The sequence below is a fragment of the Neodiprion fabricii genome, chromosome 5 (assembly GCF_021155785.1).
Source record: "Neodiprion fabricii isolate iyNeoFabr1 chromosome 5, iyNeoFabr1.1, whole genome shotgun sequence".
NCBI lineage: Eukaryota > Metazoa > Arthropoda > Insecta > Hymenoptera > Diprionidae > Neodiprion > Neodiprion fabricii.
In genome coordinates, this window is record NC_060243.1 from 28,232,388 (window position 1) to 28,248,488 (window position 16,101).

The 16,101-nt window shown below is 39.6% G+C and overlaps 1 protein-coding gene across 3 annotated transcripts in view; it reads right to left on the reverse strand.

Moving 5' to 3' along the window:
• LOC124182559 (lachesin-like) overlaps nucleotides 1-16,101 on the reverse strand; it is a 203,092-nt gene that overhangs the window by 43,498 nt on the left and 143,493 nt on the right. For all 3 annotated transcript variants that reach the window (XM_046569996.1, XM_046569997.1, XM_046569995.1), the window contains exons 3-5: nucleotides 13,736-13,842; nucleotides 1,316-1,523; nucleotides 795-956 (exon numbers count right to left, since the gene is read on the reverse strand). In XM_046569996.1, coding sequence (XP_046425952.1) covers nucleotides 795-956; nucleotides 1,316-1,523; nucleotides 13,736-13,842 — 477 coding nt within the window. The remainder of the gene's footprint in view (nucleotides 1-794; nucleotides 957-1,315; nucleotides 1,524-13,735; nucleotides 13,843-16,101) is intronic.

Here is a 16,101-nt window from a genome sequence, read left to right on the forward strand (position 1 = left end):
CGACGCCTCGAGTCGCGGCACAAACGATCCGTCTCGTTAAATAAATCCTTGCATAATTTTCTCAACCCCTTTGAATATTTTATCGCGTTATCGTGTGTGCGCATAATTTCGAGGAGACCCTTCCGCGTGTTGCAGGTACCCATAATATTCTCCTTTGTAGGGTGAGTTGCGCGGGTACAGGCACTCGTCAAACCCGGCTTGATTAACCCCTCTCAAATATTTAAGGAGGATAAAAAACTAAGGAAATGCTTCCGCCTTACGATTACTTTAACGCACCGACTCTCCTCGTGAGATTGTCGAAATTTTCTGCTCCTCTTTCACACCCGAAATCGATTCGTTACTTTCGACTTGTGAAAGTCAGACCCCCAACCCCCCTCCAACCCCCTTACAATATTATGACAACTGAATTACCAAGGCGATTAAATAAAACGTGATGATCCTGATCGTACAGCACCTTTTTAATCATAATAAATTCTGTTTAGGTAATCAAGATTCAAAGCATCGCGATACGCCGTTTCCTTGCAAAAAAATTATACGCCGCATCCAACCAGGTCGTGTTTAATTATAAAACTTGTTTGTTATCGCATATTTTACCCAGCATCAACTCAGGGTAGCTAAATAATAGCCTAAGAGCTTGCACGAAGATTGCAAGGACCAGACGCGCGTGAAATTTACTAAAAACGATCAGCTGATCACGGTTTTGCCGCCATGTTGCCTAAGTCATGACCGTATCTTGGATCTCAGTATTACAAATATGCTTATAATTTTCCTAGTTCGGTTTCCGGATTGCTCACCTTTTTTGCGCCGGTCTACGGATATCCCCTGCCCATCTTCTCGCCTCCACCTGAGCTTCGGTGTCGGAAATCCGTCCGCCTTGCACGTTAAGGTTATGTTCTGATTCTCCCGAACGGCAACCGTGCTCTGGGTGGACATGGAGTCCAAGATGTTGGGAGGAACTGCGAGGAAATAGTCGAATAATTGAGAAGAGAATAAAATGCCTGTTCGCTTTATACGTTCGTTTCGATCGTTGGAAAATCGCAGTGTTCGCAACTGTGTGATGTAATTAAAAGAAGTTGGAGAAACTCGCGAATATTACGAATGTATTAATACCTGCAAAAGATTCTCCCTAAATTTGAGGTTATGGTACCATATCCCGATATCTAAATCCGAAGTTATCCGTGTTTTTACATCAATCTTCCGAAGTTCCACGAAACAAAACACAAGCAGGACGTCAAACACTATCGTTTCAAAAAAACCTGAACCATGTCGTTATTCCGCGAAGAAACAAAGAATAATACTGTGACTAGGGACTCACCGACGACCTGAAGATAGCCGACTTGGCTGATCATCGGATTGGTGTTGACCTGGCACATGTAGTAGCCCCTGTCCTGCTGCTGAACGCCATTGACATGAAGCAGCCAGGTTTTTTGATTGTCGTAGGAAACCGAGAATCTAGGAATCCTCGTTATCACGTGTCGATGAATCGTAACGATCATCTGACGGTCGATGTGGATCCACGCCACCTGAAATCAGTCAATTTCGCCATGAAGTCAGGGGATTAAAATGTCGAAACTTCAACTGTCCCAAAGCCTTTCATAAGCTTTTCATTTTTACTCTGCGCATTCAGAAGTAAAAAAAACTTTCAGGTTAAACTCGGAGACAACTTCGACTCAATTCTTATTTATGCCTGTGTAGAATCTGCGTCGACGCTTTCAATAACTGGAAAAAGCTCAGCCTGACGTTTTCGGTCTTGTTATAACCCCAAAGCGTAATTGTGCCTAGGAATGCAAGAACGAGGTTATGCGGAGGGTAAAGTAGTAAGGAACACCGTCTCGTATGGCCACGGTCTTACATACAGGTCTTGCGACTCAATAGAATTCCAATGGTAGAGAGTGGCTCCTCTGTTGAAGAAAAATCCAGATGGAGCTGTGATCGAGGGATGCATCAACATAACCTACAATGTTTGAATAAGCCACGGTCTTAGGATTCCACGCCCATGTGACGCGCGAGCGCGACTATCGTCATCCTTGTCGCACCGGGCATCCCTCGATCGCAGCGACGCTAGCGGCTTGACACGTTAAGAGGCCCACGTCGAAACTCAGAGTCGCAAGACCTGTATGTAAGACCGTGCGTATGGCTGTTTAACTCACAAAATGTCCACCGAAAAGCGTTGAAAAAACATTTCAGGATTGTGGTCTTAATTGGCGCGTAGCAATCAGGGTTCAATCGGGTTAAATCCGATTGTTCTTTTGCGGAACTTTTGCCGCGGCAACGCGATCTCAATTTCCCTCTACTTGACGGACAATTTCTATACACGAAGATAGTCATCCTAACCTCTACCATCCATAAACGAAGCGGAGACAAAGCGGGTTCTAATGGAGTTATACTCGCAATGTCGCTGGAACACTCAATCCAGCACAGTGTACAACTTAAGTCCTTCTCCGAAGACGAGGACGGTTGATATAATTGTCCAAGACACGCCTATGCCTTGGCTCAGGCTCAATTTAACACCTCCCTCGACTTCTTCCTCTCACGTATTTAAACACAACTTCTCCAGGTCTCGATTAGAGTTGGCTATTGGCGTCATTTCTCACCGTCACCATTAAGCTCTCCCTCATAATTTGAGTTCACTTCAATGCCTCCTTGTTCTTCAATTCCAGTTTTAAGTGTCACGGCATGAATTCCGTCGTCGTTATTGGGTTTTGAAAAATTAACGGACATGTTTTAAAGGCATAACGAATCACTCGATTCAACGTCTCGCATTCCGTTTATTAAGGTTAAAACCGTCTCCGTTCGAGTCTGGAATTTCAGTTGCATTAGCGATCAAGAAAACGTAACACCGTCCAGTTTCCCGTACATCCGCTTGATATTGAATAATCGACGGTAATAATAAGCATGATTCGACATTCCAGGCACTTAACAAGACCTCGCTACACGTTTATGACATAACGTGGATCACCGAGTTGCCTGTACTATACATACCTTATAACGGGAAAAAGTTGAAGCTTGAATGAACTTTCAAAGTTCCGTACAAATAGGATAACAAAGATGGGGGTCAACGTTAGAAAACCGTTCCGTCAGAGGTTGAATAATTCGTTTCGGTCCTACTGCGATAATTTCCCTTGTCTACGTTTGCCAAAACTTTCTCCGTGAAAAGTTAATGTTTTGCGCATAGTTTACGCATGGAGTTAACGCCGGAATCTATTAACGACTTGCCTACTAGTAGAGTTCTATGTAAAGCAGGAGTACAATTGTTGATAGAAACGTCAGTTAAACTCCTGATTAATTAGCAATCTTATACAGTTTGTCTTCTCTTTCGGTGTCATTAAGTATGTTCTTCAAAATTATTTATCAAACAAAAAATTAAGGATAACGAAGAATTAGCAACTAGAAATTGTAAGTTAACGAAAGTTTGAGAAATCGGTGTAATGATAATAATGGGTTGTAAAAAAAAAAAAAAAAAAAAAAAAAAAAAAAAAATAATAATAATAATAATAATAACAACAAATAAAAGGCAGCACTGAGGCGGGGGAGAAAAATGAAACGAGCTACGCGTTTCTTATATTCAACCCTCTTGGTGAACGCGCACGTGGCGCCACCCGAGATTTTACCCCGTGGATAAAATTGCGATGAGGTGGGTTGGTTTATATAACGTATATATATGTGTGTGTGTATAATGTATATACACGTATATACGCAACCAGAGTTAATGTGTGTTTAAGGACGAAAGTTAAAGGCACTGAACCGGATTTAATCAACTCCATGTGAATTTTCTATGGAAAACTACCGCCTTGAAGTAATCTTTTTACTCTGTCACCGAGTTCTTAGGTTAATAATAAGCCGTTATTAGGTTCAGAGAAGTACCGTGCCGAGTTCAATGCGGTTAAAAATTGATAAGCTCTACGTAGATTGTGAAAATAAAATAGTTTGATTGATGATGGTAGTTTAACTGAAAATAAGCAATTTTTTGTCGAAAAATATCACAAAAGTACGTTATTTACTACTCATTTTTACAATCGTTGACTTGTTTTTATATGTTTATCGTTTTCTTGAATTTTACAGGGTTTCACTTTCTTCGTTTTTTTTTTTTTTTTTTTTCCTTTTTCGAGGAAAGAATAAAATCCGAGAGTGTCGTGGACGACTTGAGTGAAATTTTTCTGACACGTTTCTAGCTTCAGAAGAATACCGTTTAAGCAGTGACACATAAAAATGACGACTAGAATTGAAATTAAACTTGGCTGCTAATTAGGTTTGATCAATTTTCACTATACGTAGCAGAGAAAAGCGAAGATCGATCGAACTTCCTTGACGGTATGATAATTTCATTCCAAGAACAAACGATTAAAATTAACTATACCAAAGTAAAAAAAGAACGCTCGAAGAAAAAAATAAAACAAATAATAAGCACGGTTGCACGACAGACATTATTTTTAAACGATCTATCTAAAACGGACGAAATTTGCGTGTATACGAATTTCCATTACGAGGCGTGTAGTAAGAGTCCATGAAATCGTTGGTGAGAATTCTTTTGTCAAAATACAATATTCCGAATTGTTTCTGTAACGTGTACCGGAAACGCGTCTTTACCCGATTTTCGGAAGAAGCGAAGAGCGGTAGAAAGGTGAGAGTGAAAGAACAAAAAAAAAAGAAAAAAAAAAAAAAACGAAAGAAGAAAAAAAAAAATATATAACAATAAATAAAACCTCCGCTAAGAGATGGAGAAATAGCTCGGTGGGTGTGAGCAGTCGTCGTGAAAAGTGCGCGGTGGGGGGGGGGGGGGCTTTTTCCTGATAAAAGACAGCGGTAAATTCGAAGAACAATTTCACCCCCTCCAGCCCCGCGTTGAAATCGGCGGGCGTGTAAACCGGGACGGTTTTACCCACCCTTTTTACATCGCGAATAAGAAAAAGCTGCTTCTTCTTCTCCAATACAAGACACCGCGGAGGCATATCAGCAACGCGTTTTTCGCCGATTCTTACGTAGCTTCTGCAACACTTCGAGCCGCGATATATAACAGCGGCGCGATTTCGCGTTACGAAAAATTCCGCGGCGAGGAGGCGGACCGGAAACTTGATATCTTTATGACCGCGTACGGTGCCGCGGGTGCGGAACAAATTTCAAACAAAGCTGACTCGAAGCCACGATTTTTTTTTTTTTTTTTTTACCCACTTTCCTAATGTTTTTCTCCAACCTCAAGAGCAACTGGACCTCGACTCGTTTATGTATTTGAACAACAATGCGCGCGTTTTTCGCGTTTTCAGCATCAACCACCGCACGGTCACATTTTCGGGTCGAATAATTTGGAAGAATAAATTAAAAGCTCTTTTATACTTTTCTTCCTTTTCCCTTTTCCCTTGTCTTTTTTTTTTTTTTTTTTTTTTTTCAATCCCTCCCCCTCCCGCCGCCTTTCTTTGTTATAATAACAAGAAAGAGGACCGCATTTTAAACTCAGGGAGCAATTTTAAATCCGACGCTTATCTCACGCCCCGGTGACTATAAGGTCTAGATATTGGACGACTATGTACCGTGGCAAAAAGTAAATCTGTGCACAAAACTGCGCGATTAAATTTATCTGATTTTAACCCAACTGTGAATTGTATAGGCTTAATTTCGTTTAATCGTATCCAAGATTTTCTTATCCTTAAATAAACTGTTCAATCGAATCTGATGGAGTTGTTTCACCGAACGACGAATATTTGTCTGGCTGGTTATGATGCAATTTTATTGATCGTAGTTTAAAGATTTTATTTACTTTTATAATACAATACAAGAAACAAAATGCCAATGACCGTTCATCCAATAATTTGACATTGTTGAATGGAGGATCGAAAATTTGATCCTTTATAATTGATTTGAACTAAAAAATACATTTGCGTTCGTAAAAATTAGTCGAATTCAGCCAGTCAAAAATAATATTGTTAAACAAATACGAAAATGTGTTAGAAAAATAGTTTCATGGATTCAACTAATAATTGTTTAGGTGAATCAATTGGTGAACGCTTTTTTGTTTAGTTTATTTGTAATTGGATAGAATTAATTGTTTTTTCTTTGTTTATTGCGTAACTCGTATTCTATTTTTTTTTTAAGTTCTGTAAAAAATCAAGTTCTGTAATCGTTATATTATATTACTGATGATCGAAGAGGTGAAGCAGATTAACATATTACACCGAATGCGAAACGATTATATTGATTTTTTTCACAGATCGATTCTTCCACCGTCGTTTTTGAGTTTTTCCTTTTTCCAATCGCTTAGTTTCAACTCTTCCGCCAAAGAGAGACCAAGTTTCTAAGCGCGTCTGAAAACGAGCGAAGCAATTGACCTGGAATTTGAGAGAGGAATGCTTTTCACCCGTCTTCACCCGAGGCGTGAAACTGTCAGGTTAAAAAGTCAATCTTCTAATCCCGACTAAAAAAAAGTTGTATAATTACAGCGACATTTCAAAAGTTCTACATCAATTTTTATTCGCCTACAGAGGATAAAAAGTAGGGAAAAATAGAAATCGTGAAGTTAGGTACGAGGAAAGAAAAATCGGGTAAAATCTCGAGTGTATATGTACGCACAGCTTTTTCAAATTGTCAATTCGCCGTGATAAAACCGAATGATGGAGAGTGATCTGCATCAGGTGCGACTTCCAATAACTCCTCACGTTATTATAACTTTCGCCCCGTCTCGTTTTTTTTTTTTTTCTATTTTTCGTCACACTTGCAAATTCGGATCAAAAACGCTTCGTCAAAAGGTTCCGAATTAATTTCACCATTAGTGATGGCGATCGGTTTTGCAATTTGAAAAAAGAAAAGGGAGGGAGAAGAAGCGTTCTGTCGCAAATTCGGTGGACGATATTTTACAATTTATAAACGGAGCTGAAAAATATTTTGATATTACTTGCAGAAAGTTTACGATAATTTTTGCATCCTATTTACTTTACCCGTTATGTAAATCAGGGTGCTCCTTTTTCAGATCATGTTTGAATTTCGACTAGCTTACCTCTTAAATCTAGCTTCAAGTAATTCAAAAATAATTCCATAATTTTTTCAAATTTTTTTCTCTGCTTTAACACGTGCCCGCTAAACGGTGGAATTCCTTATTTGACCCTCTAGGCGGCACAATAAGTCCACCGAACAGATTTCGATCAAATTTGATACAGTTAGGTATTTGAAAACGCCAATTACGAATCTGAACTCGAGATCTCAAAATTTGAAATAGCGGATTGAATATAGCGACCGAAATCACAAGTCACTTGATGTTGCCTTATTGGATCCGCCATTTTGAAATTTATAATTTCAACTTTAGATTCGTAATCAGCGACGTCAAAAACCCTCGAGTACCGAGTTTCGCCAAAATCGAATGATTTTTTGAATTTTGGTCCGCCATATTGGATCCATGATTTTGAATTGTAAGATTTTGAGTTCAAATTCGAAACCAGCGACCCAAAAAACCTTCTTACACCAAATTTGATCTGATTTAATGTGAGCTTGAAAGTGTTAAATGGAAAAGTCCACCTTTTTGCAAGCACGGGTTAGAGTTGTGATAAAATTCTGAAAAAAATTAGGAAAACATATTTTAATTATTCGGAACCGATTCGTAGGTTGAGCCAGTCGAAATTAAAAAATAACTTTTTGAAGGACCAATTTAACGCACATACATACATTACATGAAATTCGACTGAATTCAAGTTTCACCCTGAAGCACAAATATAATTCGCGCCACGCGTATACAAGTCAGAAAATCGATCGACGCGGCGGCGAGGCGACCGCGGAATTTGATATTGAAGCAAAATTGCGGCAATCAAATAATTCCGTAAACCCCAGAGGTTTTGCCGGGGAGTTGGATAGGAAGCCGCAAAACTTCATTTGAATTAGTCTTTATCAAAGTCTAGGCTCTTTCCGAAGCTGCAAAAGCTCCTCTCCGCATTGTCCATCCCCTTTCCCCTCTCCCCTTCCAACCCCTCTTCAACGAGATGAAACTCCTCGTCTAGGATACGCTTTGAGAGGATAAAAAGCGCATCGTACCAAGGCAATAACAATGATAAAAACGACAGGGGAAGGGAGTTTGCAGAAAAAAAAAAAAAAAATGTTGTACGGGCGTATAAATTAAGATCTCTAGTTACTGTAACCAGAACAGTGTAAAAGGACAAACGAGACGTGAACGCGATGTAAAGTAATGTCGAGACAAGTCAAACATAGACGGAAGAAGTTTGTTGACGAAGCAATTAACTGGATTATTTTACATCAACGTTCTTTACACAATACCGTTTATATGAATTCATTGTTGTTCGATATAAAATGAATCAGATATTTGCAAAGGTGTTTGCGAATGAAAGGAGGTGATACATTAAACGTTGAAAGAATGTTCAAATCAATATTCGACAATTGAAAATAAATCGTTGATTTAGCTCGATTACCCAGTTAAACAATTTTTCTTTGCGATAATGCAAAAGAATGAAATTAAAACTGCGAATCCAAATTCGTATCCAATGTAATATAATGTAAAGATTTACGATTCAAGATGAAAATCAATTTGACTAATTATTTCAACTGCGTCTTTGTTACGATTACGATTTATCAAGTTGGATCGAAAAATTGAATTTCACTTATGCTTCACAATCCGCGATACTTTGCACGAATTGACAACGAAGAAAAAAAAAAAAAAACACAAATATAGGAAACGAGACGAGGTGAATTTGTATTTTTCAAATACAGATTCGTTTTCAGGGTGTTAAAATTTCACAGGAATCACAGCTCATTCCATTCGAATGTACAACCAATTACAAGTATAATTTATGACAGTATTTTATTCGACCGTGTAATTTTTCTCTCGCTGTTGTTCTTCCCCTCGCAGTAAAGAAGGAAAAGAGACACAAAAAAAAACCAAAAGAAAAAAAAAAAACCAAAAAACCAGCGGTTATCTATAAAGAGTGAAATTGTCACCGTTTCGGCCACACGATTTTCGACAGTATGTAGAGAGAAAGAGGGGAGGATAATAGAGGAAAAAGAAATCGAAAGCAAAGGAAAAGGGGCAAAAAAAAAAAAGAAAACGGAGAAAAGAGGGGTGAGAAATGAGTGTATTATCACACGGGGAGGAGGCGAGAGAGAGAGAGAGAGAGAGTTGGGGTAACGAAGGGGTTTGGAAGGGCCGGGGGTTGGAAAAGCGTTCAACTCCCGGTGGTCCCCTTGGAATTACTTTCATCCCGTTTTATGATTCCTGTCTTTCCACCGCCTCGCCTGTGGCGGCCGGAGTCGGAGTTTGAAGTGGAGGAGGGCGGAATTCTCTCTGGAAGATGACAATGTCTGCAGGGATTTAATGCCCGGTGAGCAGGGCAGTTTTCGCCCTGCGCGTTCCGCTCGCACCGACGGGATCCTTTTTGGCCTCGGAAAAACCCTTTCAACGCTACGCGATCGTCCCGATTACGATTAAAATTACTCGCAATTAGTACCTCGTACCTAAGCCTGACCCCTCGAGTCACTTATTAATTGCCAACGAATTTTCATCCCCTCAGGAATAAGAGAAACCAAGAGAAAAAAAAAAAAAAAAAAGAAAAAAGAAAGGAAACGAACCGCCGGAAATTATTTTGTGGGCAATTTATACAACGTGTACGATGTGTAAACAAAATTATAAATTATAATAACGATAAATAAAAAATTTTTATATGTACATTTGGGGACAATGAATCTGATACGGCTAATTTTTCACACTAGACAGTTACGTTGGCTGCACTGAGAAACCTACAGCGCCACAGTCGGCCGAGTGCGAAACTAAATCAATCTCAATAAACTTAACGTAACCCATGACCGTCGAATCTAACCTAAGAATTGACGTGTCAATCCAACAAGTCATTATGTGTCATTATCCCCGCGGTATTCTAAGGTTAGATTCGACGGTCATGTGTTATGTTACGTTTATTGAGATTGAATTAGTTTCGCCCTCGGCCGACTGTGGCGCTCCAGGTTTCTCAGTGTTGCCAACATAACTGATTAGTGGAAGAAGTGAGCCGTCTCAGATTCGTTGTCTCTGAGTGTACGTACGCAGGTTATTCTAAACTTGAAGAAGAAAGAATCATACGTAGAAATTCAGCATAATGACGATTAATCATTTAAGGCTTCCCACCAAGAAGCAAGAATTTCAGATGTATACATTTCACCTGCACGTTATATTCTTACTGGTACTTGACGAGACGAAAATTTCTTAACACATTAGTCATTTGACTTCGATGATGAGTGAATTTTAATCTGAAAATCACAACATGAACACAATTTTTTTAACGCGTTTAAGAAAAAAAGAAACCCTTGCCCTTTTGTTCGAATAATTTTTGAATGAAGTTACGTAGTTTTTGGGTAACTCGTAAAGTAATTTCTTACACCGTTCGCCTGGAATTTCGACCGGGAAAACGGTATCGCTGCTCTAACAGCCTGCTGCGATCGTTTCGTCCCGTTTGTTTGAATGGAGAATTATTTGCATAAATGACATAAAAAGGCTTACGGCAAAACGAGCTGAGTTCTTTCGGCGGTTGGCTGGATTCGCCGTTTCAGCAATTTATCCGTGCATAATGCGCAAGCCAACCAGGAAATCAACTTTTATGATGTATAAAGCGGTTGGCGATCTTTTTATTACAAGATGAAATTATACACGACGATGATGATGATGATAACGATGATGATGTTCGGGAGCGCTCCGACGGCAATTATTATCTACTCGGGGGAATCCTCGTCAAAGGTAAAAGTCAAAGGCAATATTCATCCCCCTTTTCAGTCACCCGATGTATTATCCCCTTAAAATTAAAAGCAGCACGCCACTCGGACTTTGACTAACTGTATTACTCGCAACGACGCGGAGCGGCAGTCGAGTCGGAGATATTAATTATTAGCTTTGTGTAAATGAAAATTCGCCGAATTATTTCTACCTCTCAAAATTCCATCCCCCACCCCGCGCCTTCCCTCGACGAATTGGGACAATGAATTTATCACTGCCGTAGAATTGAGCCGACGGATTTTCACCCCCTCTTCATCCGCCACTCACCGCACCTCATTCTCTTATCTCGAACGATTATATTGTCGGGATTTCAAAGGCGGTTGTGCATTCTCTTCCCTTTGTGCTTCAGCCTCCGTTATTAATTATAAATAAATATAAATTGAAACGAATAAGGCGCTCCGCGATTTCTCCAATTATTTTAATAAACAATTTTTCCCTACTGCAGATTATTTCCGAGAGCATTTTTTTTTTTTTTTTTATCACCGAGAGAGATGCCGCGTCGAATTAGATATATATTTTCGCCGTTTTATTCCCGGATGTAGATCCTCAATAGAATTCCTTCTTCCTACGCCCGAGGAGAAATTTTTCAATTTTCATAACGCCAGGGAGAATGAGGGAGAGAAGGGAGACGACTCGGAGAGTTAACGTCAAAGAGGAACATCTCGAACTGAAGCTAAGCGACCGGCTTCATGTGCTCGGTAGAATTTTACCCGCGCCACAGCTGCAGCTGGATTGATGAACCGGAAGCCGATGCTCCCCTTTTATCCAAAGACCAAAGGAACGACGAAAAAAATAATCATTACGCCGCCTGGTCACAGGTTTAAGACGGAAACTGAAATAAATTTCAATCTTCGGCTCGCTTTTATAGATCTTCAAAATGAAGGAAATCGATTCGAAGTGCGTTTTTTTTTCTTACTAATCTTGGCGGGAAATTGATTAGATCGTAACGAGTTGAAAATAAATTCAGCAACCACGAGTATGAAATTTGTATGTTTAAAAATTCCATTCGTCAATTTTCGTGGAAATACAAACCGTCGATTTTTAATACGCCCAAGTTATTTTTCACCATTATTTAATTGCAGACTAGAGTTTTTCATCCACGTAGTAAAAAACTGTTCGAAGCGCAGTGTAATTTCTTTTTCGTTTTTTTTTTTTTTTTCAACCCTTCGAGTCAAATCTTATAACAAAATAGTATTCGATAGTTTTTGAGATCGCTGATTACGAATCTGAGATCTGATTTCAAAAATTCAAGACGAAAAAACTTTCAAATTTGATTGAATCTAGTCAAAAACTCTATGCAATGGTTTTCAAATTTTTTGAATTCAAGTTGGCGGACCCGATATGGTGGATTCAACACGGCGAACGAATATTTGATGGAATACGGTCAAAAAATTCCATGCAGTGGTTTTCGGGGTAAGCTGATTGGATTTGCCATACTGAATTTTCATCATCTGATTTCAGATTCGTAATCAGCGATCCCGATAACCTCCGTGCAGAGTTTTTTTCTTCGGATTCGTTCGGAATTTGAATTTGCTCGTCCGCCATGATGTATTTTTAAAACGAGAATTCAGAGTCGTGATCAGCGGTTCCCAAAACATATAATTCAACTAAAACGTGTATTGTACATGTAATTTGTGTAAATATGTTGAATAATTCAGCAAATACACAAAAAATGGGTATAAAATAAGCGATAAGAATACTTACTAGACTAACTCAAAGGGTTAACACGGCTTGGATTCAAACGAACGAAAATCCCTGTTTGAAGGATCGTATAAACATTGTTCAAACGAGAATACATATTTCCCAGGGTGCAACCGCATCGCGTTTTATTAACATTAAATGAAGGAATTGGAAATAACGTTGCACCCACGCCACGCCGGCGAGTATCGATTACAATCGACATCGCGCCGCGGAGCTTTTATACTTCCTACCCAAGCTCCGATTTTCGCACAGCAATGCAAGCGAATAAAGCTCGTCGTACAATTTATTTTGCTCAAAGAACCGCACTGATATCTTTGTCCCGATGTAACTTTGATCGGGCGTGATCTTCCCCCTCGTTTCTAAGGTAGTTGATGTCTTTCCAATACCACGTCAACCGAGAAGCGTCGCTGAGGGAATTCCCGCTCTGGTTACCCGCCCTCGCGAGCTGCGACAGACCTCCACGTATCCCTCGAATCGCCTACCCACATCCCTTTCGGATCCCGCAGACCACTCGACCTCCCTCCTCCTCTTCCCCCGCCCCGCTTTGAGCTACAGCCGAGACTTTGGGGAGCGTCTGTCTCGACCCCCGGAAGTAGGTAGGTTATGAAAATTTGATAAACCGTACAAAATTGTTGCTCGAACAAGGAAGAAAGTACTTTTTTCCAAAAATGGAATTTTATTTTTTTTTTAATGATATTCATTTTTTATTATAATAACTAGTCAACGTTCTATCGGGACAAACTTGTAAGGCGTTTACTTTGCAGGAAATAATCTCTTCCGAGTTGAATGAACTATCCGTTGAGTATAACAAAGACGATGGAATTTACGAGATTTTTGACTGTTTTGAAGCGACTTGAAACGAAGCATCGACATCCAAAGTTTCACTTGTAATTCTGATATTTTAGAGTTTCATTCCCTCGAAGAGATTTGAATAGCTTAAGAGTACAGTAACTCGTTCAGTAACAACCTTCATGCTGGTCGTGTAACGTTCTTTTCGAATTCAACGATATTGTAACGTACGAGTTCGAATCGCATTTCAGATTTCCCTTTTTCTCCGATTTTTCTTATTAGTTTTCATCTTTATTTCGTTGAAAAAGATATGGGGTTGGTCTATTGTACTCCTTGTTTGTCAGCACTATTTGTCAAAACTTTCAACCACTCGTACATATACCGACAAGATTCCTTATAGGCAAATATCTGTAATCCATATCTATAACAGTTTTACCTGTGAGGGTTCGTGAAAAAAGTATCGTTAAAAAAAAATGGGTAAAAAATTTGTCCACTCACCTTGTGCTGTCCTAGGTTCTCCACGACGCAGGGGAGATTCGCGTCCCTCCCCAGGGCGACCGTAACATTTGGAATCGGCTCAGCGAACCTGGGCTCATCCGTCAGCGCTGCAAGCAAAAGCGTAAGAAAAAAAAAACCAACTTTAGTCAGTGTGAAATGAGTGATTAAAAAACGAAAACTCTTCCAGTCTTTCATCGGAAACAGAATTAAAGGGGGGTGGGGGGTAGGATCGGAGTTTAATGGCGAGAAATGAAAATTGAGGGTAAAATTTGGTCGTTGCATGATTTTGGGAATGTATATATATATATGTATATTGTATTTCACGCGACTCTGGACCATATCCTAAATTTGAAAAACGGTTTAGATATTTTTTTTCACGCTTTTTCGTTCTTCGTATGAAAAACAAAAAAAAAAAAGCATCTGAACCATGGTCGGCCGTACGTGGAAATTTCGTGTACGGATATTGTATACTAGAATAGAAAAAAAGAAAAAATATATTTTTTCAAACACACACCACGTGTTGCAAGAATTTTGAAGTACCGTAAATATTATCCGAATTCCTTGACTGATTAAAAAATTTCGGGACGCCGATATGCGTTTCGTGGTGAAAAGACGCTACAGACTCTGGAAACTGCAACAGTGCGAAACTATGTGCAGAGTGCAAGGACGTCGCTATCTGTGTATCAGGATTACGTACGTGTATACATACATATATATATGTATATATATATAGCGAGGGACGGAGCGTGCCGGTGAATTATCGCGAGTGATAACGAGCCTGGACATACCTGGCTAACGAACCATGAATTTTAAAATAATTACCCAGCTGCAGCACTTGCACACCTACTGGAAGAGTATGCGACTGCGCCGTGAACGAGGCTACTCATGCAATGCCGTTAGCGAATGATAAAACAGCAAGACTCCGACCCCGTTGTTTTGCTGATTGCTAATATTCCGTATAGTCTGAAACTCAATTGGTCTCGCTGAGAAGACGTTTCGCGTAGAACGCAGACGAAGATTTTTAGCTACAATCCGGTGCAGCCGTTAGTGAAAATGGGATTTTACATTGAGTAAAAAAAAAAAAACAAAAAAAAAAAAAAGTTGAATCAATCAAATGTGCGGTTACGGTCGGCGAAATTAATTTTTATTTGTGTCAGTTCAAAATCTGTAAGTCTAAGGAAGTGTTTATAGGTGGACTTTTTGAGGTGTAGCAGTGGATATCGGATGGAGGTCGAAAGTGGAACGTCACAATAACCTTACGTTAACGTTTATGTTTTTTAATAAGGCTGAAGTGAGTAACGTTATTGTAACGATTATCGTTTCGAAAAATCGTTATTTGACAATTGCGATAAACTTGAAAATTAATATGATAACTGAAGTGAGAGCCCATGGATTGAGGATCAATTCACTCAATTAAGATGGTGAAAAAACACAAAAATTTATCCAAGCGAGATATTTCCAGGCAATTTCATAGATAGGTCTCATTGGTTGGCATATCGAAAGCATTTTCTCATACTTATACACAAGGAACGGATATATAAATTATTTACAAGATTAGGATCTATCTGGATATGAACCCTTTTGGTTATACGACAATGTCCTTGAAAATATGCTTTACGAGAATTATTAATAAATTTACAACCATTTTGTTTTTGCATCTTGCAAAGGCATTGTGAAATAATTAGACAGAATAGATTGCCAAAAGTTGCCCGCACTTTTACAACCAACTATTTGAGTAACAGAGCAGGGAAATATGGTCCACATGCAAAGTTGACTGTTTTGAAGCTGCTCAATGTTTCTCATCCGACTCAAACCAACTCCTAGATCATAACACGTAACTGGTCAATGGCAGCGTTCTCGTTATCCTGAAGGAGATTCATCCGAGTTATTCGACGCAGGAGCATCTGGTTCTTCGTCATTGTCCTCGGGGATCAGGATACAGCAGTTCGAGCAGGCATGTGAAGGGAACTCGAGTAAGAGATGAGACAAGCCGATGCCCGTTGGGCGAAGGAGATCGATCACGTAGTCGACAGTGTGTCGAATTCCGTTTGACGTAACTTCTAACTCCAGAGTGACCCCGGAGATCACCCACACTCTCAGGCTTGGCAAAGTTTACATCGTTCCCCTGCAGACTAGACAAGAGTGTGTATAAGGCAGGTAGTTGGCTGCTCGGTGAACTGGAAGAATCCGAGGATCGATTCAACTTCGAGAAGCTGCTTCATCCACTGACCGAAAATGTACACACGGTGATTCGTCTCGAGTCTGCTCACTCGATTCGATTTTCGGTGTAAATTGCGCACGAGTTTTGATAACGCCGATTATACCACCGTGTCCATGATTTTTATTGTTGAACTACAACTTGAAAC